A 26642-nucleotide genomic window follows, 5' to 3' on the forward strand; every position below is an offset into this window, starting at 1 on the left:
GTTAACAGCTACTGCCCATATGTTTTGATCTCTTCTTTACCATTCATGCTAAAATATTTTCAAATTTTTGTTTGGAACTTTGGACACATGGACTATTTATAAGCAGAGTCTTTAATTTCCAGGCAGTTGAGAATTTTCTGACTCTCCCATGGCTCTGTTTTCTGGCTTACTACCCTGTGGACAAGAACATACTCTGTCCTGTTGAAAAGAAGTGTATTGAGGCTTTCTTTCTGGCCCACGTATAGTCCATTTTAATATGTGCTCTATCGGCATTTGACAAACATGCGAATTCTGTCATGGTTTGGTAAAGAGTTCTTTGTGTATTAACTAGGTCAGGTTAGTGGATTGTCTTATTCAGATCTTTTATATCTCTATTAGTTTTTTTCTCTTTTTTAATGTTCTGCTTCTGTTATTTAGAGAGGTGGGTTAGAGTCTTTCACTTGAGTGAATTTGTCCATTGTCGTTTTAGTTCTGTAAGTACCTGTTTTTTATTGCTTTTAGAGAGTTGTTTTCTTTCTCTCTCTCTTTTTTTTTTTTACAGTCCAGTTGACCTTTAAACAACATGGGTTTGAATGGCACCAGTCCACTTATATGTGGATTTTTTTATGACTACAGTACAGTATCACAAATGTATTTCTTTTCCTCATGATTTTCTTAATAACATTTTCTTTTCTCTAGCTTACTTTATTGTAAGAATACAGGATATACTACAGACGATGTGCAAAATAATGATAATCAGCTGTTTATGTTACCTGTAAGGCCTCTGGTCAACAGCAGGCTAATAGTAGCTAAGTTTTGGGGGAGTCAAAATTATATGTGGACTTCTAGCTAATGAGGGATCAGGGCTCCTAACCCCTGCATTGTTCAAGGGTCAAGTATAAATGATTTCCCTTGCTTTTAGTACAACTTTCTACATCTTTGTATTTAAAGTGTATCCCTGTAGGGGCACTTGGGTGACTTCGTTGGTTTAGGCATCTGACTCTTGATTTCAACTCAGGTCATGATCTCACATGTTCATGAGCTCACAGTTCATGAGCTCAAGCCCCACATTGGGCTCTGCCCTGACAGTGCAGAACCTGCTTGGGATTCTCTCTCTCCCTCTCTCTCTGCCCCTCCCCCCAACTCGTGCGCGCGGGCGCACGCATGCGCACGCACACACACACACACACACACACACACACACACTCTCTCTCTCTCTCTCAAAATAAATGAATAAACTTAAAACAATTAAGTGTATCGCTGTAAATAACTTACAGCTGGTAAGAAATAGTCTGCATTTGGGTCCCCCCGTCTAGGCTCTCCTTTGAGATTTGGAGGATTATTTTCTCCACGACACTTGGCACTACAGGAATGTCCTTGCATTTTGTCCTGCTGTGTGGTTTCAGAAGTTGACACACATCTCAAGGGTCCATCTGGGCATCTGTCTGCAACTTGCAAGTCCAGCCCCAACTAAACAAAAAGTTGTTTGTGCTGAGTTCTTTGTCCCACAGAAACAGCCCTCTTCTGGCATCTCCCCATGGATTCTGGGACCCTCACTCACCCCAAATTGAGAAGTGTCCCCAGGGAAAGACTAATCTCAGCAAGCCAGTATCAACTCACTCTTCCCTTGAGGACATTCGGTTCTTATTTACTGTCCCCCAGGGCATCTCTCCCTCCTGAGTCTTTTCTCGCCCAAGCACTGGTCCATTTCTCTGCTTTTCTAAAGTTTTTTCTTCACTCATTAGCTTCTTGCCTGCGTGCCTTCAGAATTCAGCAAATGTCTCCAGGAAACACCAGCCAGGGGCTTGAGGCCCTCAGCTTTATATTTCATCACTCCAGGGTGCTGCCCAAAGCCAGGTTGGCTTCTCTGGCCCCGGGCAGCAGCCCGGGCAGCAGAGGAGCAAATGCAACCAAATTCCCTGCAGGGAGAGGCAGGGGAGTATCCTAGCTGAGGTTCTGTCTTCCCCCTAACTTCCACTCTCTTCAGCCCTCATTGTTTTCCTAGCTTCCCAGTGCTTTTGCACCCAGGATTTAAAAATGCGTTCACCCAGAGGATCCTAGGTGGCTTAGTCAGTTAAGCAACCACCTCTTGATTTCGGCTCAGGTTATGATCTCATGGTTCGTGGGTTCGAGCCCCACACCAGGCTCTTCATTGACAGTGTGGAGCCTGCTTGAGATTTTTTTCTCCCTCTTTCTCTGCCCCTCCCCTGCTCATGTTCTGTCTCTCTCTCTCAAAATAAAGGAACTTAAGAAAATGTTTTAAAAATGTGTTCACCTTTTCTAGCTGGTTGTCAGCAGGAACATTAGCTGGCTGAGGCCTACTCCATCCTACCCAGAGGTGGAGGGAGAACAATATTGACTTTTTTTTTTTTTTTTTTACATGCAACGTTCATAAAATTTTAAAAACTTTATTCAGGTAACATTGACACATAATAAACTTCACATATTAAGTTGTGTACAATTTTATAAATAAATAAATATACGTACATGTATGTATATATCTGTGTACATATATAAATGTATGTATCTGTGTTGTGTGTGTATATCTAATATATATATATATATATATATATATATATATATTCTAAAAATGGAATATCAGAGTTTGTGCTCTTTCTTGTCTGGCTTTTTTCGCTCCCAATTCATTCTTCCATGTTGTTATGTGTATCAACAGTTTATTCTTTTCTGTTGCTGAGTAGCATTTCATTAGTTATGGATAATCCAAGTTTATTGAACCATTCATTTGCTCGTTGACATTGGGTTGTGTCTAGTTTTTTTCTGTTACAAATAATGCCTCTATGAACATTCCTATAAAAATATTTATATAGACATATGCTTTTATTTCTTTGAGGTAAATACCTAAGAGTAGAATGACTGGCCCATATGGTAGATGAGTCTTTAACTTTTTAGGAAATGCCAAATGACTCCTGAGGACTCAGTCGGTTAAGCATCCGACTTTGGCTCAGGTCATGATCTCACTGTCGTGAGTTTGAGCCCCGCGTCGGGCTCTGTGCTGACAGCTCAGAGCCTGGAGCCTGCTTCAGATTCTGTGTCTCCCTCTCTGTCTGCCTTTCCCCCACTCACACTCTGTCTCTCTCTCCTTCAAAAATAAATAAACATTAAAAAAAAAAAAGAAATGGCAAATGATTTCCCAAAGCAACTGTACCATTTTACAATCCTATCAGTAGATGAGATTTCCACTTGCTTCAAATCCTTGCCAACACTTACAATGGTCAGTCTTTTCATTTTGAGAAATTCTAACATGTGTGGTTTTAGTTTGCTGACTGATAATGTTGGGTATTTTTTAATGTGTTTATTTGCCATTCATCTGTCTTATTTGGTTGAGGATCTGCTCAAATCTTTTGCCCATTTAGAAATCTAGTTGTTTGTTTTCTTAATATTTAGGCTTGAGAGTTCTTTATGTAATCTGGATACAAGCCCTTTATTAAATATGTGATCTGAAATTATTTTTTCTCCCACTCTGTCGCTTGTCTTTTTGTTTTCTTAGCTATGTCTTTTGAAAAGTAAACATTCTTAATTGTAATGAAAGCCAGCTGATCATTTCTTTTCTTTTATGGATCCAGCTTTTGGGGTTGTACTGAAAAAATATTTGTCTCTTCCAAGGTCACAAAGATATTCTTCTATGAGTTCTTCTAGAAATTTGTGTTTTAGATTTTACGTTTAGATTTATGATCATTTTGAGTTAATAAAGAGATGTGGATCCAAGTTCTTGTTGTGTTTGTTTTTTGCATGTGCCTCACCAATTATCTCATCACCCTTTGTTGGACAGTAATTTTTTAAAGTTAAACCACTCCTGCTTTTCTAGAATAAACTTAACTTCGTATGGTGTATTTTAAAATAAGTCTTTAAATTTTTAAATTCTGTTTGTTCATAATTTGTTTTGGATTTTTTAATTCATGTTCATGAGTGAGCTCGGCCTGCAATTTTCCTTTCTCACAATGTTTTTGTTAGATAATCAAGATTATTATAGTCTCGTAAAGGAAACTGGAAGTGATTCTTCTTTTCCTATTCTCTGTAAAAGTATATATATTGACTGGCATTATCATTGTTTAAATATTTGGTAGAATTCACCAATGAAGCCATTGGAACTGCAGTGTTCTTTATGGGATGGTTGAATTTAATGTTTACACAGTCGTAGGATTATTTCACGCAGGCCCCAATCCCGACCCTAATAGAGCATAATCCCTGATCGGTGCAATTCAGCTAGAAAATGACAATAAAAATATCACTAGGAAATGCATATGTGTTTAGAAATTAAGAGATATACTTCTGAGTAACCTATGGGCCAAAATGGAGTCATAATGGAAATTTTAATATATTTTCAATTAAATGACAATGAAACAACTATGTATTAAAATTTCTGATTTGACTAAAGCCATCTGTAAAAGGATAATTTATAGCCTTTATAGTAAAACAGAAGAAAGGCTGAAAAACCTATAAATACTCATATCAAAAAGGTAGAAAATATCGGGTGTGTGGGTGGCTCAGTTGGTTAAGCGTCGACTCTTGATTTTGGCTCAGGTCATGATCTCACCATGGTGAGAGGAAGCCCCACATCAGGCTCTGTTCTGGGTGTGGCGTCTGCTTAAGATTCTCTCTCTCCCTCTCCCTCTGCCCCTTCCCTGGGCTTGTTCTGTCTCTGTCTCTGTCTCTCTCTCTCTGTCTCTCACTCTCAAAAAAAAAAAAAAAAAAAAAAAAAAAAAAAAGGTCGAATGCCAATCTGCCACACATTCTTCTGGAATAGAAAGAGTGATAATGTCCTAACTTGTTAAGGAAATTTATAAATTACGAATACTGGTCCTTTGACTGTAAAGAGGATTATACCACTGTGTAAATAAATGTCTTTGTTGCTAGCTCTTTGTGTGTGTGTGTGTATTTGTACTAATTTTTATCTCTTCTTTTTCAGTTGCATCTTGTTAGGCAGAAGCATGACATTATCATTGTTGTATGGAATTCTAAATATGTGTAGAAGGTCCTGTGTGGGTGCTGAGTTGTCAGATGGAGAAGCTGTGTTAATTATTTACCTATTACCGCTCAGCTCTAAATGCCCCCCTTTTTTTTTTTTAATTTTTTTTTCAACGTTTTTTTATTTATTTTGGGGACAGAGAGAGACAGAGCATGAACGGGGGAGGGGCAGAGAGAGAGGGAGACACAGAATCGGAAACAGGCTCCAGGCTCTGAGCCATCAGCCCATAGCCTGACGCGGGGCTCGAACTCACGGACCGCAAGATCGTGACCTGGCTGAAGTCGGACGCTTAACCGACTGCACCACCCAGGCGCCCCAATGACCCCTTTTAAACTCTGCTCCGTCTTGCTGAGGCCGGTTCTCTCCTAACTACACATCCCAGACCCTTGCCAGTTGGCTTCTTGTTAGGTTTGCTTATAGGAATACTTAGGAAGGCACTAACTGGAACTAGTTAATTAATTAGTTAACTGGGAATGTAGGAGGAAGTGAGAAGGATGCTCCTTCCTAATTTTAAGCTTCTTTCTTTTAATGTTTGTTTATTTGAGAGAGTGAGAGAGAGAAAGAGAATGTGAACAGAAGAAAGTTAGAGATAGAAAGGGAAACAAGAATCCCAAGTAAGGATATCCCAAGTAGAGCTAGAAAGGGAGACAGAGAAAGCCCCCGATGAGGGGCTCCAACCCATGAACCAAGAGATAATTATCTGAGCTAAAATCAAGAGTCAGATGACTAAGCCACCAAGGTACCCCCCCTATTTTCCAGCTTCTGGTGGCAGCAGCTGACAGCCTGGCCCTAGTGCTCAGAACCAGCTTCAACTGAGCCCCTCAGAAATGCCAGCAAGAGCCAAGTGCTGCCCCTTTGAGAAACAGAGTGCCAGCTCTCTGCCTCTTTCTTTCTTTTTTTAAAGTATTTATTTATTTATTTATTTAGAGAGAGGGAGTGGGGGAGGGGCAGAGAGACAGGGAGAGAATAACCCCAAGCAGGCTCTATAATGCCAGCACAGAGCCCAGTGTGGGGCTTGAACTCATGAACTGTGAGGTCATGACCTGAGCTGAGATCTAGAGTCAGATGCTCAACCAAATGAGCCACCCAGGTGCCGCAGCCCTCTGCCTCTTTCACCTGCCAGCCTGGGCTTCCTCTATGGAGGTCCCAGCACTGTGTCCCCTTCTCAGAGGTTCAAGAACCAGCCACAGGGCCTCCTCTCCTCAGTGGTACAAGCAGCAGCTGCCTGGACTTATCACCTACCCAGAGTGTGGGGGCCAGCAGTGCAGAGTCAATTCTCTGGGAATTTATGCATTAATCCCAGGGGGGACCTCTCCTCCAGGCACTTACATTCTGGAAAAGCCTTTGTATCCACTTCCTGCATTTACTATCTCTGGGTAACTTGGTGTCCCTTTGGCCTTTCTCAGTCTTCAGCCCCTTTAGAGCCAATTCCTTGCATTAAATCTCTTCTGTTTGAAATACCTTGAGTGATTTCAGTGCTTCTCTGACTGATACACCTGTTTTCTGTGTCCCTTGCCCACTAGATTTAGCATGAGCAAGGTTGGGGTGTGTTTTGTGACAATGTGTGTCTTGGAATGACACATAGTAGGCCTCGATAAATATGTTTTAATCACATCAATGCAAAGAGTATCATTCCTAGAGATCAGTCAAAAGTGCAGATTTAAATCTAAGCTCTGCCATTTACAAGATGGGTGACTTCTGCCTGTATTTCAGAAACAAAGCTAGTACTATTTTTGTGTCATTTCAAAAGATATCTCATTTAATCCTTACAACATACCTTAGGGGAAAGCATTATTCTTAGAACCAAGAAAATAGTGGTTCACACAGATGAAGAAGCTTCCCCAGGCTGCATATTTCATAAGCGGTGTGCTGTGACTCCAAAGTGGGGACACCAGACTCCAGAAACCATCCTCTGTTGTATGGAGTTCAGCTTTACCTAGCTCCCCATGAACCCTTGTCTCCTCATCTGCACACTGATGACCTATAATTCATCATTTGGGTGAAATTATATGAAATATCACAGATGAAATTATATAAATAAAAAAGTGAATCCACTTTAAAAAAAATTTTTTTTTAATGTTTATTTTTTAGAGACAGAGCACAAGCACTGTAGGGGCACAGAAAGAGAGAGACACAGAATCAGAAGCAGGCTCCAGGCTCTGAGCTGTCAGCAGAGACCCTGATGTGGGGATTGCACTCACAAGCCATAAGATCATGACCTGGGCTGAAGTTGGACGCTTAACTAACTGAGCCACCCAGGTGCCCCGTTTTTTTTTTTTTTTTTCTTTTTAAAATAAATGATCTGTGGCTTCATAGTTTAACCTTAATAGTAAATCCCAAGCAAGCCCTACCCATGGGCCTGGCCTTCCCATACCTTTCCTTGGTGGCCACCATGCATATTCTGTTGAGTTATCCTAATGTACCATCTGACTTGTTGCCCTCTTATCTCTAACCTGACCCCAGTGGGGCTGTCTTTGGATGCCTAAGGGGACAGATTCTTCTGCCTCTGCAGAGGATGACTCGGTTGGGTCCAGGTTAAGGGCTCCTACTCTAGAGTGTGTTGGATACAAAGCCCCAACAGCATCCAGACCCTTCAGTGGTATTTACAGCCTGCAGTGAGAAGCACTGAGCTCTGTCTTCTAAGATCAAATTCATATCCTAGGATCTCAATGTAAATGTTACAAAGCCCTTCCCTTACCCCTTCGCCTTCCTCTGAACAGCAGCATCCGAAAGCCTGGGGCAAAGAGACTTTGAGCCCCAACCCAGCAACCTCTGTTGGGGGCAAGGCGTGCATGCAGTCCGTTCCACGTCTGTTCCGAGAGGTCTCTACCACGTCTGCTTCAACCCATGGGGCTGGTGCAGAAGCCCAAGGATGTGGCCCAGGGGCTCCTGTCTATCAACGGGTTTGTTCACTGATGTCATTGTTATAAAAAGGAAGGGTGCCCATGGAAGACCAGTTCTTTCATGTGGTAAGGCAGTGAGTTCCAGGGGATGTTTCCACCACTTACAGAGACCAGTGGGAATAGCACGTGTGAGGTGATGTCCAGTGTGGAAGAATGGCTGGCCAAGGATCTCAAACACTATTGTCCCAAATCCCAAACTGCTTGGGTACCCACAGCACCAGCCCAGGGACAGATGTCTTCCCAGAGCAGCCCTGGTCGAGGTTTCCTGATTTATTCCTTTCTCTTTGTGACCTACCCTCTCTCTTGAAAAGCCTGTGGATTTTGTCTCTACCCACTTTCACCCTTCTCCTTAACAGAAGCTTGAGGGCCACCTGGTGGAAGGTTTCATTTGCCCTAAGGACAAAGGACAGTGACAACAGGTTGTGAGAAGCCTGGGTGGCTCAGTCAGTTAAATGTCTGTCTCTTGATCTGGGCTTAGGTCATGATCTCATGATTTGTGAGATAGAGCCCCATGTTGGGCTCTGTGCTGACAGAGCAGAGCCTGCTTGGGATTTTCTCTCTCTCTTTCTCTGCCCCTCTCCAGGCTGGCACACACTCTTGTTCTCTCTCTCAAAATAAATGAATAAACATTAAAAAAAAAAATCAACAGGTTGTGTGTGGGGAAGCAGCCAGATGGGAACTCACAGGTCTAGGCAGGTCTAGGCTTCACTGGGACATAGGACAGATTTACTTACCAATGGCTTAACGTTCTCTGCACCAGCCTGTGTGAGACAGGCTGAGTTACTTGCTCACAGGTACTGGGGCTGAATGGTGGCTGTTCGCAGGGACCCAGGAACATTAGCTGGTAAGCCTCTGGAGATATATGGCTATCACTGGTGGGGAGGTGGGGGTAAAGAGCCAAGAAAACTGCCAAAGAAAGCTGCTTGTAGTGTGGGGGTTTAGAGCCAAGTCTTGAGGGGAAGGTGTGGGGTTTCCTGTTCAGATTTCAAGTGGGAAAGTTTCAGCCCCTTTGTATGGATTCTGTGTCCTGCCAGGCCTCTGTCACTATCACAAAGGACCTGAGTCCTTTACCAAAAGATGCCCAGATGGGACCTAGTATGACTTAATCACAATGGGCAAGTCCCTTCTCCTAGGTGGACTTAGGTTTCTTCATTTAAAAACTGACCCATCCATGTGGTGCCTGGGTGGCTCAGTTGGTTGATTGGCTGACTTCAGCTCAGGTCATGATCTCACAGTTCTTGAGTTCAAGCCCCACATTGGGTTTGCTGCTGTCAGCTTAGAGCCTGCTTTGGATCCTCTGTCCCCCTTTCTCTCTGCACCTCCCCTGCTTGTGCTCTCTCACTCAAAAATAAACAAACATTTAAAAAATAAATAAAAATAAACATTGGCCCATCCAGGGATCCTCAGTAATGGCCTGTTGTTTTTAACACCTGGGACAGAAAAGAAAGTTCAATAAAATCATCTTACTGATGGGACTAGTGGAAGATGGAAGACAAAGTGTTGCCTTCCCCAAAGTGGGAACCAGCAGTGGGTGGAACCAGCTCCCCATAGACTCGGAATCCCCAGACCTCCTCAGGGATTTGGTTTCCCCCTTCTGCAATTCCAGAATGTATGTGGGTTTCCAATAGAAAATCAAACCTTGTTACACAAAATATTCCTAAGTGGTTTCAGGGTGAGTAAAATGTAAGAAAAATACCCAAGTTGTACTATTTAAAATATATATTGGTTGACCCCAATTATCCCTTCATTTTCCAAAGGAGCACATCCACAATTAGGTAGACACCAAGGTTTCCATGTTAGAAATTTGAACCAGATTTCACTTCCCTTTCAAGACATTTAACATGGAAAAAGGAGGAACTAACCTTCTTCAGGGCCCTGCAAGAGCCAAATGTTATCTATAGCTCTTGGTCTGGGTCACCCTGAGCAGGAAGGCTCTCCCCAGTTTCCTGGTGTGAGCCAGAGCTCTACTAAGACTGGAAGCTAGGAAACTCTAGTTAATATCTGAAATTATAACCTCACACATAATATGTATAAAGTTAATGATTCAGAAGTCTAACATGACTGTAAAGCTTCCAGATTCACAGAAGGGAAACACATACCTACATGCACTGCAAAATAATCCCCACAGAAAAGATAAAAAGGAGAGAATTAAAATCTGAAAATAAGAGAGAACTTAGACCAAATATAAGTGTTATACCAATAAATATGAATGGAATAAACTTAATTATTATAAGAGAAGACTTCTAGACAAGATGGAGTAAATGCACTTCTTCCTATTCTGCCCACTAAGTACAGTTACAAACCCTGGATACAAAACATCAACCAAGCATGAGAAGACACTGAAAGGTGGACCTCAGGATCCAAGGAACAACAGCAGTGACTTCCTTGGGTTTTCCTTCTACCTCATAAATCCAGGACTGAGTGCTGGAGAAGCTAGAAAATCACAGGCACAGACGGCCCTCCAAAAGCCCCATTCTCTCTAGCCAAGAGACTAGAAAAGAGAGCTTAGCAAGACATTGAACAATGACAATAACTTCTCTACCCTAACACTATGGGAAAAACTATGCTTTCCCCCTACTTCTATCAGCAAAGATCAGTGGAGAAGTCTAGATTTTCAGCAGCTGTAACAAGGCATACTGCCCCCCCCCCCCCCACACTGGGCTGGTGTCAGAGAAGGCAGAGTGAACTAGGACTTTCACTAAACTCTATCAATAATGAGAACTCACCCTGCTCTGCAGTGTCAGTGGAAGCCACATGGGGAAGCAATGAGGTGTCCCTTCCAGCCAGGGTGGCATCAGTGTATCAACCTAAGTCTGGTGGGGAGCCTGAGAAAATAGAGTGAACCAACAAACAAAAACATGTGGTGCCTGGGCGTCTCGGTTGAGCAGCTGACTTTGGCTCAGGTCATGATCTCATGGTTCGTGAGTTTGAGCCCCATGTCAGGCTCGTTGCTTGTTGGCGCAGAGCCCACTTCAGATACTCTCTCTCTCTGCCCCTCCCCTGCTCACATTCTCTCTCAAAAATAATATAAACATTGGGGCGCCTGGGTGGCGCAGTCGGTTAGGCGTCCGACTTCAGCCAGGTCACGATCTCGCGGTCCGTGAGTTCGAGCCCCGCGTCAGGCTCTGGGCTGATGGCTCAGAGCCTGGAGCCTGTTTCCGATTCTGTGTCTCCCTCTCTCTCTGCCCCTCCCCCGTTCATGCTCTGTCTCTCTCTGTCCCAAAAATAAATAAACGTTGAAAAAAAAAATTTAAAAAAAAATATAAACATTAAAAACAAACAAAAAAAACCCCAAACAAAACCATGAAGGTAGACTCATGGACCTGTGTAAGTGTAACTGAAGAGCTAATATGTGTGTCATTGGACTCCCAGATGGGAAAGGAAAAAAAAGAGAGGGGCTGGAAAAGTCTTCAAATAAATAATGACTGAAAATTTTCTTCATTCAGTTAGACATAAGCCTATAGATTTAAGAAGCTGAGGAAACACAATATAGGATAAATCCAAAGAAATTCATATCAACATGTGTCATAATCAAACTTTTAAAAACTGAAGACAAAACTTACAGTGTCAAGAGACACATGACATCTATCAATAGGGACAGACAATTCAAATAAGGACAGATTTCTCATCAGAGACCATAAAAACTGGAAGGAAACAACAACATTTTTCAAATTCTGAAAGAAACTAACTATAATTATATAGTTATTTATTCTATAATTCTATACCCAGCAAAAATATCCTTTAGGAATGAAGGGAAAATCAGAAACTCCTTAGCTAAAGGAAGCAAGAAATTATCAGCACCTACCCCAAAAAAGTGTCTAAAGAGAATATTCAAGACAGAAAGGCATGATAAAAGAAGGAAACTTAGAATACCAGGAAGGAAGAGAACACAACAGAATGAGTAACAATATGGGTGAATATAACAGATCCCTTCAACTTTCTTTTTTTTAACTAATTTTTTAAAAGTTTATTTATTTTGAGAAAGAGAGAGAGAGCGTGAGCAGGGGAAGGACAGAGAGAGAGGGAGGGAGAGAGACCTAAGGCATGTACATGAACATTATGTGCATCATGTGCATTTATTATTTTACCTTATTATTTATTTTATTTATTTGATAGAGACAGAGGAAGCATGAGCGGAGAAGGGGAAGAGAGAGAGGGAGAGAGAATCCCAAGCAGGTTCTGCACTGCCAGCCCAGAGCCCTATGCAGGGTTGGAAGTCAGGAAACTGTGAGATCATGACCTGAGCTGAAACCAAGAGTTAGATGCTTAATCGACTGAGCCACCCAGGCACACCTATATCACGTTATTATTATCCCAAACTGCCAGCGCAGAGCCCAGTGCAGGGCTTGATCTCATGAACCAAACCGTGAGATGATCATGACCTAAGCCAAAACCAAGAGTCAGATGCTTAATCGACTGAGCCACCCGAGCCCCTCATTTTCACAACTTTTTAAGGAACTTATACCTACATAAAAGCATACAAACCATAAGTGTACAGTTTGATGATCTATCACAAACTCAACACACTCATGTAAGCCCTATCCAGGTCAAGATGCAGAAAGTCACTGGTACCTTAAAACCCACTCTGACCCAATCCGGGCGCAGGATCTCTCTTCTCCCCAAAGGTAACCAGCATCCTGACTTTTTCTTTTTTTAAGTTTATTTATTTATTTTGAGAGAGACAGAGAGAGCATGAATGAGGGAGGGGCAGAGAGAGAGGGAAAGAGAGAATCCTAAGCAGGCTCTGCATTGCCAGCACAGAACCCAGTGCAGGGCTTGAACTCACAAAACCGCAATATCATGATCTGAGCTGAAACCAAGAATTGGATGCTTAACCAACAGAGCCACCCAGACACCCTCTGACTTTTTCCATCATAGATTAGTTTTGTCTGTTTTTGAACTTTATGAAAAAATGGAAATGTAAATTATATATTCATTTTCCATTAGCTTCTTTTGAAAAACAGATAGGAAGATGAAACTACATTGTTGTAAATACCAGTTCACTTCCATTGCTATATTGTATCCCATAATATAAATACAATAAAACCTTGGATTGCCAGTAACTTGTTCTGCAAGTGTTCCACAAGACTACCAAACACATTTAATAAATTTTAACTTGATAAAATGAGCGATGTCTTGCAATATGAATAGTATGGATGCTGAATATCACTTGATCACGGTTGTGCCAATGGTTCTTCTCTCTCTCTTTCTCTTGGTCTCTCTCTGCGAGAATGTGGGTGATGGTCTCCTATGCTCAGATGCTTGGTCTCAGGCCAAGGTGTTTGGCAGAAATTAGTGATTTTTTTCAGAACATTGGAAGGTGCCCACAACTAATACTAGCGTATTTTTTGTCACTGCGAAGCACCTATAGACAGTCCTTTGCTTTTCCATCCAAAAGTGAGCTTAAGAATGCTTTGCTTCATTCTAGGTCAGGCTGCCTGCAGATATAGACCCTTTCCTCCACCACCTTATTACCAGTTATGTTAAATACAGTATATGACAAGAGTTTATTGATACTGTACTGTAGTCAACATCCGTGCAAGCATATACAATGGCCCCCAGGCAGAACAAGGTTGAGGGGCATCTGGGTGGCTCAGTCAGTTAAGTGTCCAACTTTGGCTTGGGTCATGGTCTCATGGTTCGTGGGTTTGAGCCCTGCGTTGGGCTCTGTGCTGACTGCTCAGAGCCTGGAGCCTGCCTCTGATTCTGTGTCTCCCTCTCTCTCCAACCTTCCCTTGCTCACACTCTGTCTCTCAAAAATAAATAAACACTGAAAAAAATTTTTTTAAAAAGAAAAAGGTTGAAAAGAAAGGCAGTGAGAATAAGGAGATGATTACAGTGGAAGTTAAGAAGTCATCAAGAAGTACGAATGAGGTATGCGACTGGCCAAAATTGCAAGATTTTATAAGAAGTCTACATCTGCATCTTGTTTGCAGAGGAGGAGGAGAAAAGGGGGGAGGAATCCCTCACTTCAAATGAGATTAGGGAGATGTGTAAAATGTGGGAGACAGTGCAAAGTTTTGTAGAAAAGCACCACCGAATAAGGCTGTAGCAGTGCGAGGGATGAATCTGTTTAGCGACTATGTAAAGTCACATTTCTGCGAAATCCTCAAAAGGCTGCAAAAGCAAATGTCATTGGATAGATTCCTTGTTAAATTTGCACGTAAAGATTCCACTGAGCCAATAGCAGTGATTCCATTAGTGACAGTGAAAGTCATAATAACCCTCCTCTCTCTTGTCTCCCTCACACCAGCTGTGAAGGTCTTCAAAAGTAAGTGCAGGTTAATTTGTTTTTCTTTATATTTTCTATTTTCTTTAATATTTTCTATTATATTACTGTATTGTAGTAATTTGTATATGAATATTTTTGGGTTGTAGAATGAAACATCTGAGTTTCCATTATTTTTTATGAGGAAATTCCCTTTGATATACAAGTGATTTGGATTACAAGCATGTTTACAGAACAAATTATGCTCGTAAACCAAGGTTTTACTCTCTACCACAATTTACTTACCCATTCTACTCCTAATGGGTATTTGGAAATGACTTGTTTAGGCTATCATGAACACTGCCGATAAGAACATGCATATGCATTCTTTTGAGGTTCATGTATGTGCTTTTTAGATATGCACCTAGTAGTAAAGCTGCTGGATTGTAATATGCACATACATCCAATTTTAGGAAATGACAAACATTTTCAAAGTGGCTGTAATGATACTCCTGTGGCAGTGTGTAAGTTCTCATTGTTCCACGTGATCGCTGCTTGGTACTAGCAGCCTTCCTAATGATTAATGAAATTGAGTGCCTTTTCATATATTTACTTAACTGTTATAGTATTCTGTAAAGCATCTGGTTAAGTGCCTTGTTGATTTTTTTTTTTAATTGGGTTGTCAGATTTTATTTGTAGGAGTTCTTTATATGTGTTGGATATGAGTCTTGTCAGTTTTAAGTATTGCAGATATTTTCTCCTGCTCTATGGCTTTCCCTTTCACGCTCTTCATGGTGTCTATTGAGAAATAGAATTTATTATTATTTACTCTGATTTGTTAATGTTTTCCTTTATGTGTAATGCTTTATTTTTTTAAGTTTTATTTCTATTGAGACAGAAAGAGAGAAAGAGAGCGTGCAAGCAGGGGATGTGTGGAAAGAGGGAGAAAGATCCCAAGCAGGCTCCACAGTGTCAGCAGAGAGGCCGACTAGGGGCTTGAACTCATGAACCGTGAGATCATGACCTGAGCCAAAGTCAGATGCTTAACTGACTGAGCCACCCAGGTGCACCCCATATTGCTTTTTAAGAATCCTTTGCTTATCTTAAGGTCATGAAGATGACTGTCCTCTTATGTTTTCCTCTGGAAGCTTTTTCACATTTAGATCTACAAAAACACCTGGAATTTATTTTGTATATGGTATTAGGTAAGGATCAAGTTTAATTTTTATCCTTAAGATAGCCAACTGTGCATATATGCATGAGTTTGTTCCTGGTCTTTATACAATTTTATTGTTCTATTTGTCTATCCTCATACCAATCTCACACTGCTTTACTATCTTTTTTGGTAGTATGTGCTGGTGCTTAGTAAAATGAGTTCTCTTGCTTTGCTATTTTAAAGATTGTCTTAGCCAGTCTTGTTTCTTGATATTTCTGTATAAATTTAAACACACACACACACACACACACACACACTGTGTGGGATGTTTTGCATTTCATTTGTAATATGAGTTTTTATTTACTTTTTTCAAGCCTCACAATTTTTATTTCTTGAAATATTACATTAGGCAGGATGAAAAATACAATGTTGAATATATTCAGGATGATGGGCATCATTAATGGACATCCCTGTCTCAGTGCTCATCCCTTTGGGGAAAGCTTTCAGTATTTGGCCATTATAGCATCATATGATGCTGGCTTGATGCTTTTTGAAGGTGCTATTAAATCAGATTAAGGAAGTTCCTTCTTACTTTTCTGTGAAGTTTTTTTTTCAAATAAATAGTTGTTGAATTTTATCTAAAGCTTTTGAAGATATGGCTTTTTCCTTTACTCTTTTAAAATGGTAACATTGATTTTCAAATAATAAATCAACCACAACTTCCTGAAATAAACCCAACTTGTCTGTCATGCATTCTCTTCTTTACATATTGTTGAATTCAGTTTGTGTTGAGGAATTTTGTACTTATGTTCACAAATGATTTAGCTAATAGTTGTTCGGTTTTTGCCTCCTAATATTCTTTTCAGATTTTAGTATTGAGATTATGCAGGCCTTATGAGACAAGTATGGATGTGTTCCTTTGGTCTCTACAGAAGTTTGTATAATACCTGTGTTAATTACTCCTTAAATATTGGAAGAATCCACTGATGAACCATCTGGGCCTAAAGATTTTGTGTGTGTAGGGGGTAGAGGAGTGGATTTCAAAATTTCGGATTGAATTTTGTTTCATTTAGATGGCTATTTAAATATCTACTCCTTTTTGTGCCCATGTTAACAAGTTGCATTTTTCTAGGAACTTACACATTTTGTTCACACCTTCAAATTTACTGACATAAAGTTACTCGTAACACTCTTTTATCTGTTGAATGTCTACTTGCTCTACAGTCACAGTGAAAATGTGGTCAAGGGGCGCCTGGGCGGCGCAGTCGGTTAAGAGTCCGACTTCAGCCAGGTCACGATCTCGCGGTCCGTGAGTTCGAGCCCCGCGTCGGGCTCTGGGCTGATGGCTCAGAGCCTGGAGCCTGTTTCAGATTCTGTGTCTCCCTCTCTCTCTGCCCCTCCTCCGTTCATGCTCTGTCTCTCTCTGTCCCAAAAATAAATAAACGTTGAAAATGTGGTCAAGACAGTTTCTTTCGGATCAGTCCCCTTTCTTAGCGCTTCAACATTGCCTTGCACCACAGGCCCCAGATGCCATGACCCAGGTTAGACCCCAGCCCACACTGGTCTGTCCGCACTGTGTACAGCCAAGCGGGTCACCCCCGTCAGGCCTATTTCCTCTTGTCTGGAGTCTGATACGCCAAAGGCAGCAGCCTTAATGTCCTAACTTGGTTCTACCCTTCTCCCTGTTCCGATTTCCGGCAGGGCATTTTTAGAGGCAAATCTTTTTTTTTCCACTTGTCAGTGACAGCGATAATGATCTCTCAGAAGCCAAGCAATGTGTGTGCTGAATCTACTCTGGATTCTGTCTTTGCTTTATTGTAAGTCTTCACCATTATGATAACATTGGTGGCACAGTGGACTGTGTTTTTATAAAGTCATCTGGCATAGTGTGAGCCTTGGTTCTGGTAGGAAGAGAGGTGAATTTTAAAATGACCACAAAAGCCATAGAGGATGTTACAAAAATGCATATCTACCTTTCCAGAGGTAGTTCAGTGCTTCCGGTTGTATCAGAGAGAGCTGAAGTTGGCCTATCAAGTTTACCTTTCACATTTAAATAAGAAAAAAAAAAAAAAGAACTGGAGGCTAGAGCAGCCAATAAACATGTTTTTACCTTAAGTAAGAAGATAATTTGGTACAGAGACAAGACCAAAATAAATCAAGGAAAAAAACAGTCTGTTAACTGGAAACATAAAACATAGTGTCTCAATGGGATTTTTCTTCCACCAATAATAATATAATATAATATTAATAATAATTTAACAGCTATGTCCTAAAGGGAGTGGAGGCATTCTAGATTTATAATAAAACATTGTACATATGATGCCTATGTCATTGTACTCATAAAAGCAAATAACAGGCAGAGAAAACTTGACATAGGTTTTTCTGTTGTTCTAATGACTCCTCAGGAAGAGATCTTGATGGGGAAAGAATTAGCAAGGGTTTTGAGTTTTGTCTTTGTTTATCCTGAAGATTTTAAAAACATCTTTTTATTAAAGAATAAAAACCGGGGACCCCTTGATGGGCCGTGCCTTTCCACTCAGCAGCAGCAGCCCGCATCAGGGGGGCCTGTGTGGATGTCTTGCCAGCCCTCACAGCCCTAACTCCCACTTGGTTTTATAATAGGGGCCCCAAGGAAATGGGACAAAAGTGCAAAATGTGGCCCCCAAAGTATGAGAGATTGGTGTGTGTGTGTGTGCGGAGGGGTATTTGTGTGTTCCGTTCAAGCTCTTCCTCTGCAAGGCTCAGCCTCTCCTCAGCCAGCTGAACCCTAAGTCTCAGGTCTGCCCTGCACTCTGGGCTCAGATGTGCCCCCTGAGGGGGCCGCCAGCAGGCTACTGACCCATCAGCCTGTATTGGTATATCTGTATTGGTATTTGTATCTGTATTCCCTGAGTGGTCTGCAGCCCCAAGAGCTGCCATTGACTCTAACACTTGTCCTTGGACATTTCTCAGGGGGTATTTTGCAGCCTTTTGTTTTGTTCTGTCTTACTGTTGAGCAGTCTGATTGGGTTGCGTAGCAGAGATGAAAGAGTGTGGCATCCTCTTTCTGTTTCTAAGATTTCACTTGGGTCAACAGCTCACATGCATGTCATGCCCCAAAGGCTCAGGTTTTCCGGGAAATAATGGCTAGGTGAGAAGCCTGCCCTGGGTCTGACTCTCCGGGACAGGCCCCCAGAGGGATCCTACTACTGTCTGGGCAGCTCTGCCAGCCTGAAGGAGGGGCTCAGGGCAGGGGCAGGGGCAGGAAAGCTTCCTTCTCAGGAAGCGAGTGAGAGGCCAGCAAAAGACAATAAAGAATTGGGGCCCAGGCTGCCTCCACTGGCCAGGGGACCTGGGGGTAGAGAATTTGGGGGAATTTGAGAATCATCCCTGGGTAGCTGTTACCAAATATAATGGAAACAACCCTCTGGATATTTGCACTTCTGGGTATCTCCAGACACATTTAAAATAAATTTTTTAAGATTGTGCCTTTTGTTCAGGCCCATTCAGTGCCAAGTGTAGCCAGGTTTCTGTCTCCCAAACAGAGTTGGCATCATAGTGAAAACAGGGTCAGGTAACAGTCACATTGCAGTTGGCAGTTATACGCTTTCCTTCTGTTGTTATCTCATTTGATCCTTACTCCAACTCCATGAGGTAGGCCAGGCAAATATTACTATTCCCACTGGACACCAAGGCTTGGAAGGTTTAAAAAAACCACCCACATCAGAAAGTGGCCAGTGAGCCCTGGAAGCCTGGTCACCTCCTTTGGTCCTTCTGCCACTGTTGCATTGCGTACTCTACATCACTTTGGGAGGCAATGAGCTGTTATCTGTGGCTGAACACACCTGAAAAAGTGGGTTCCCCTAGAACCTCTCAAGTAATCCTGAGAGTGAGCAAGGTGGCAAGGTGCAAAGTCCTACTGGCATGACGTGACCGCATGGAAAACCACCAGTCTCACATATATGAATGAACACAACTGAACTGAAATGGGCCTCTGGAGAAATCCTTGAAATCTTTGACCAGTCTGAATCCTAACTGCAGTAAAATCCATAGGGATGCTATATTTAACATTTTAACACAAATTAACAACATTTTGTTAAATACATCTCAGGGGGAGAGGAAGGTAGTGGTTGAAAAGAGGAAAGGGCAGAATCTGGGGTCCCTGTGGCTCCTGTAGGCCACAGCTGTGGAGGGGGAAGCAACTCTGGCTTCCAGCAGCCCTTAGAGGACACTGTGACCCGGTAGCTGCATGACTTCAACCTAACAGCCATGTTGACCGTTGAGAATGAGATGCCTGTTGGCCCCGAGGCCATTCTTCAAACAGTCTCTCTCTTTGCCTTTGGTGGCTTCCTCCTCCTCCTCCTCCTCCTCTTCCTCGTCCTCTTCATACCCATCCTCATCATCACTCCGCACATCGTGGGTGTCCTAGAGAAAGAAAGGAATGGGATGTGAGTGACAACCTTCCAGAAAGAGGCTTGAGTGATTAAGAAAACCCAAATCCCAAACCCAGAAAGAAAATGCAAATTTCAAAAACCAAACATTCACCAAGGTAGAACATATCATGGGTCACACAATACATCTCAACAAACTTAAAGAATTGAAATTATGCAAAGTATACTTCAGATTATAATGGAATTAATCTAGAAATCAATACAAAAAATAGGAAAATCTCAAACCAGTTGGAAATTAAACAACACACACTTGACAATGGATCAAAGAGTAAGTCACAATGGATATTAGAAAACATTTTTATTAAAATGAAACTACAGCATATCAAAATTTGTCAAAGGTAGCTAAATAGTGCTTATAAGGAAATTTATAGCATTAAATGTTTATATTAAAAAGAAGACAAGTCTCAAATAATTTGAGCATCCACCTTAAGAAATTAGAAAAAAGAAGTGCAAAATAAGCCCAAAGCAAGCAAAAGGGAGGAAATAATAAAGAAATCAATGAAACCGAAAACAGAAAAAAACAATAGAGAAAAAGCAGTAAACCAAAAGCTGGTTCTTTGAAAAGATCCATAAAATTGATAAATCACTAGCAAAGGAAAAGAGAGAGAAGGCACAACTTGTCAGAAAATAAAAAGAGGATTCAACTATGGATACTACAAATATTATAAAAATAACAGAATACAATGAGCAATATTATGCATATATATTTGACAGCGTGGATGAATTGGACTAATTTCTCAAAAACTACAAACTACCAAAATTCACCCAATATGGCATAGGTAACCTAAAAAAGTCATATAACTATAGAATAAATTAAATTAGTTATAGATCTTCTGGAAACGAATATCATCAGGCCCAGAAATTTTCACTGGCAAATTCTATGAAACATATAAAGAAGAAATAACACCAAAGTTCCACAATATCTTCCATTAAAAAGAAGAAGGAATACTTCCCAATTTATTTTGAGGCTAGAACTACCCACATACCAAGGCCAGAAAAAAAGACAGCATAAGAAAAAACAACTACAGACCAATATCTCTAATGAATATACACATAAAAAACCTCAACACAATAGTCCAAATCAAAACCAGCAATGTATAAGAATAATAATACATCACAATGAAGTGGGGTTAGTCCCAGTAATGCAAGGCTGTTTCAATATTAGAAATCAATGAATGTAATTCAACCTATTAATAACCTAAAGAAGGAAAAAATATATAATTATATCAGTTGATGAAGAAAAATCATATGACAAAATTCTACATCCACTCATGATCAAAAAAAATTCAGCAAAGAAGAAATAGAAGCTAACATCATACTTAATGATGAATGACCGAATGCTTTCCTCCTAAGATTAGGAACAAAGCAAGAATATCTACTTTCACCACTCCTATACAACATTGTATTGGCAGTCCTAGTCAATGTAATAAGGTAAGAAAAAGAAACAGAAGTCAAACAGATTGGAAAGAAAGAAGTAAAAGCGTCACTATTTGAAGATGACATGATCATCTATGTAGAAAATCCCAGAGAATCTACCGAAAGCTCCTAACATTCATAAGTGAGTTTAGCACAAAGTTGCAGGACACAAGGTTAACACACAAAATCACACACACACACACACACACAATCTTGATTTCTATATGTTTTTTAATGTTTATTTTATTGCTTGAGAGAGAGAGAGAGAGAGAGAGAGCATGAGCAGGGGAGAGGCAGAGAGGGAGGGAGACCCAGAATCCGAAGCAGGCTCCAGGCTCTATGCTGTCAGTACAGAGCCTGACGTGGGGCTCAAACTCACAACTGCAAGATCATGACCTGACCGAAGTCGGAAGCTTGACTGACTGAGCCACCAAGGTGCCCTGCATTTCTAAACAATAATGTAGTAGCCTGAAAAATGTCCTCAAAGATATTAAGTATTAATCCCTAAAAACCTGTGACTGTTACCCGATATGGTAAAGTTTTTGCAGATATGATTAAGTTAAGAATCTTGAGAAGACTGTCCTGGATAATCTGGGAATGCCCTAAGGCCATCCGAAGTGTATAAGAGAGGCAAAGGGAGATTCAACACAGAGAATAGGCAATGTTAAGATGGAGTTAGAGACTGGAGTAATGTGGTTGCAAGAAAGGAATACTGGCAGCCACCAGAAGTTGGAAAAGACAAAGAACAGATTCTCCTATAGCCTCTGGAGGGAACACAGCCCTGCCACACCTTGATTTCAGCTCAAAACTGATTGTAGACTTCTGGCCTCCAGAACTGTGAAAGAATAAATTTGCTGTTTTAAGCCATCAAGTTTGCTGTTTTAAGCCATCAAGTTTTGTTACAGCAGCCACAGGAAACTAACATGACTAGCAATGTCTGACTAAAAACTGAAATTTAAATATCTGTAACATTACAAAAGTTTCCAAAAAATAAAATGCTTAGGTATAAATCTAACAAAACACATATAGGATCTGTATGTAAAATCTATAAAACTCTGACGAAAGAAATCAAAGACCTAAATAATTGGAGAGATATACTATGTTCATGGATTGGAAGATTAAACATAGTAAAAATGTTAATTACCCCCAAGTTGATCTACAGATTCCACACAACACCAATTAAAATCTCAGCAAGATTTCTTGTACATATAGACAAGCCGATTCTAAAATTTATATGGAAAAGCAAAGAAACTAGAAGAGCTAAAGCAATTCTGATAAAATTGGAGGACTCAAACTACCCAAATTTGAAACTTACTATAAAGTTATAGTAATCAAAGCTGGGTGGTATTAGCAAAGGGATAAGCACATAGATCGGTGGAACAGAATAGAGAATCTAAAAATAGGCACACATAAATATGGCCAATTGAGTTTTGACAAAGGTGCAAAAGGAATTCAATGGAGAAAGAATAGTATTTCCAACAGTGTTGGAACAATTAGAAATCCATAGGCAAAAAACTAAACTTTAACCTAAGTGTCATATCTTACACAAAAACCAACCCAAAATGGATCATAGATCTAAATGTAGAATATAAGACTATAAAACTTTTAGAAGAAACCCGTGACCTTAGGTTGGGTGAGGCGTTCCAAGATGTGGAACAACAACAACAACAACAACAACAACAAACTCCATTGGAAAAAACCAATAATCTGGACTTCATCAAAATGAAGTCCACTATAAAAAACACTATTTAGAGAATAAAAAGACAAGGTGCAAACTAGGAAATAATATTTGCCAACCTCATAGCTGACTTGTATGCATAATAAAGAACTCTCAAAACTCAACAATAAGAAAAAAGCAAACCAACTGAAAAGTGGGCAAAATATGCAAAGAGAAGCATTTCCTTAAAGAGGATACAGGATGTCAAAAAGCATTTGAAAGGATGTTCAACATCATTAACTGTTAGCAAAATGCAAATTAAAACCAGGATGAGATACAACTATAAACCCATTAGAATACCTAAAATTAAAATTACTGACAATACCAAGTGCTGACAAGGACACAGAGTGACTGGAAGGAACTCTTACACATTGCTGATGGAAATACAAAACAGTACAGGCACTTTGGAAAATAGTTTGACAGTTACTTATAAAGTTAAACATACATTTACTATATATGGCAGCAATCCTATTTCCGAGTATCCACCCTGGAGAAGTGAACATTATGTTCACATAAAAACAAATGTTTATAACATCTCTATTCATAACTGCGAAAATTGGAAGCAACCCAAATGTTCTTCAATCAGTAAATGGATAAATGGTGGTGCATCTGTACAATGCAATACTACTTACCAATGAAAAAGAAACAAGTGTTGACATTTACAAGAAATTGGGGGAATCTCAGAGGCATTATGCTAAGTGAAAATAAATGAGTTTTAAAAGGATACCTACCATATGATATACTAATGTTATTAACATTCTCTTCTTTTTAAAAAAATGATACATTTTTCTTAAAGTTTATTTATTTTGAGAGAGAGAGAGCAAGGGAAGGAGAGAGAGAGAGAGAGAGAGAGAGAGAGAGAGAGAGAATCTTAAGCAGGCTCCGCACTGACAGTGTGAGTGCACACTGACACCGACACCAGGCTCGAACTCACAAACAGCGAGATCACATTTACATGCTCTTCTTGAAAAGACCACCTATCTGGATGGAGAAGGGATGCCAGAGGCACCATTACGGTGATGGCTACACAAATCTATACCTGTGTATAGATTCATCAAACTTTATACAGATGGGAAAAAGTCAATTTTCCCGATGGTGTTTAAAAATTAAACGTATTTCTTTTCAGATAGCAAATACTATGGATTTCCCAATATGCATTTGCTAAGTAAAGTATTACTCATGTAGGCCTTTTGGTTGTCAAGATGCTCTTATTGTCGGGAATTAGGATGGGTTCTATTTTCTTTATGCAGGGACTCTTTCAAGGGCAGTTCTTAATGAAGGGGTATAGGCTCTCCCACCTCTCTCAGGTATTCTCAGAGAAATTCTGGGAGGAAGACTCTCAGAAGAATGACATTGCTACAGATCAGGCTTCATTCCAAAACAGAAAAGATGGTATGGATTATTAGAACAATACTGAGAACTCAGGCTCTGGGCAAGGCCAGTGTTGGCCATGACCCCGCACCCCTCTAAACCAGTTCACAAACATCTCTATTAAACTTAGACTAGAAAAGAAAACAAACAAACAAACAAACAAACAAACATGGGAGCATCTGGGTGGCTCGGTTGGTTGAGCATCCGACTTCAGCTCAGGTCATGATCTCCTGGCTCATGAGTTCGAACCCTTCGTCAGGCTCTCTGCTGTCAGCACAGAGCCTACTTCAGATCCTCTATCCCCCTATTTCTCTGCCTCTTCCATGCCCCCCCCCCCGCCAAAGCGAATAGAAATTAAAAAAAAGAAAAAAAACATGGAAGACGAAGGCTGGTTCCTGACACCCCATTTTTTGAGATGCCATCTATAGCCATATGAGTCACTTTCTCCTTTTGTGACCTCCAGACTAAACCTGACCACCTCTGGGTATATGTAACCGAATACCTCCTCTGTGTACAATCTTCCTGCAAACACGGCTTTTGAAAAAACCCAACGTACCCATATTCTGCTGCCTTAATCACAGAAATGTCACATCATGGGCATCTGTACGATCGGTTCTTTTCCGCAACAACACAGAAAGGGTCTTAAAGTAAAAAGGCTCACTGTAAACATGGAGGCATAAACTTGGTGTCTCATCTGTTATGCAATGGAGAAAGGCAACCTTTTTATGATATGCTGGGAGCAGGGATCAGAAGTGCTGTTCCCCTCTGCAGATGGGGTCCTTCAGGGAAGGATCATGCGTGGCTGATGATTGCTTTCATGGACCACGCCTCTTGAGTCTCCTTCTTCAAAAGATTTTTGTAGGGAACAAGGGGAAATTTGAGTCAGAATAAAGAAATAAATTTCTCTCCTGAAAAGCAGACTAGCATCTACTGTCCCATTTCTCCAGGACTTAAGGAGCTGCTTCAGCTGAGATACGAACTGGTCTTAGAAGATGCTTCCCATTGCCCCAAGCCACATCTCCAGCACTCTTACCTCTAGGAAGGGGTCCTGGACCAGTGGAGCCTTCTGGAAATTAATGGCGTCTAATGGTCACAAAGGTTGGGGAGCATCACTGATTTTCAGTAAGCAGTGGCTAGAGATACCATATATCCTACAATGTGCCTGACATCCTAGCATCCTGCCAGACCTCTGTGTAAGTGAAACTGTGTTTCTGTGTTTAATCATCCAAGCCTAGAACCTAATTCCATTTTACATTCAAGCATAGTAATTCTTGTGTGGTTTTAATATACTCTCAATTCTCCAGGAACATAACTATGTACACAATTCAAAGGAAGGCTATACTTTGTTTTGTTCAGGGCTTCATAATTTCAGAAAACCATGTCACAGATGACACAACACTACCGGGGGGAAGTTGAGTCCCAGCACAACATGCCTGCATCAGTCTGTGTTTACAGCTGCCCCATTCATGGTGAGTCTCCACATGAGCAAGCACGGCATCTGTTGACTCCAGGATCCTCTTGAGTGTAGTTTTGCACGTAGGTTACACATGAAATGAATGTTTTATCAGAAATGCCTCTTATTATATCTTTTTCTATTACAGTTGTGGCATTATATTAATTTTGAAATTATGATTATAGGTGAGTTATATTACCTGGGATTTTTTTTTTTTAATTTTGAGAGAGAGAGAGAGAGAGAGAGAGAGAGAGATTGAGAATCTTAACCAGGCTCCACGCTCAGCATGGGGCCCAACGCGGGACTCAATCCTATGACACTGGGACCATGACCTGAGCTGAAATCAAGAGTTGGACACTCAACCGACTCAGCCACCCAGGCGCCCCCTTAACCTGGGAATTTAATTTCAGGCTAGCGAATGGGATACGGGTCCAGTAGGATTGAGAACCATGGCCCTAGATGATGCATCAAGCTCAGAAAGGATTTTTGGATAGTGAGAGTTTGTTAGATGGATGTACAAGTGGTTGCATGTTATGCAAGCTTACATAATATAAATCGGAAATTATGGGCATTAAAGTATTGCTAAAAGCTCATGTTATATTCAATTTTATCTTGTATATGCCGTCTATAATAAAACCGTAACAGCAGTGGAAACCTCAAAGGGATTTTTTTCCTTTGCTCTAAAAGTCCGCTGTGTTCCACCTATTCATCCCTCCCTCTTTCCCAACCCCTCGTGACCACTGACCTGTCTACTGCCTCACAGATTTGTCTTTTCCAGAATGTCATATAGTTGGAATCATAGAGTATGTAGTCTTTTAAGATTGGCCTCTTTCACTTAGTTATGTGCATTAAGGTTCCTCCATGTCTTTTCATGGCCCAATTGCTCATTTCTTCTTATTGCTAAGGAATATTCCACCGTTGGAGGTACCACAGTTTATGTACACATCCACCTACTGGAGGACATCTTGGTTGCTTCCGAGTTTTGTCAATTGTGGATAAGGCTGCTATAGACACTCATGCTC

The 26642-nt window shown here is 40.8% G+C and overlaps 1 protein-coding gene across 1 annotated transcript in view; it reads right to left on the reverse strand.

Annotated features, from left to right (window-relative positions):
- Window positions 1-17316: 17316 nt before the first annotated feature.
- CERS3 (ceramide synthase 3) overlaps window positions 17317-26642 on the reverse strand; it is a 105837-nt gene continuing 96511 nt past the window's right edge. Inside the window, exon 12 of the mRNA XM_045448790.1 lies at window positions 17317-19637. Within this exon, the coding sequence (XP_045304746.1) occupies window positions 19473-19637 (165 nt within the window). The 3' untranslated portion in view covers window positions 17317-19472. The remainder of the gene's footprint in view (window positions 19638-26642) is intronic.

The sequence above is a fragment of the Leopardus geoffroyi genome, chromosome B3, assembly GCF_018350155.1.
Source record: "Leopardus geoffroyi isolate Oge1 chromosome B3, O.geoffroyi_Oge1_pat1.0, whole genome shotgun sequence".
Taxonomy (NCBI): Eukaryota; Metazoa; Chordata; class Mammalia; order Carnivora; family Felidae; genus Leopardus; species Leopardus geoffroyi.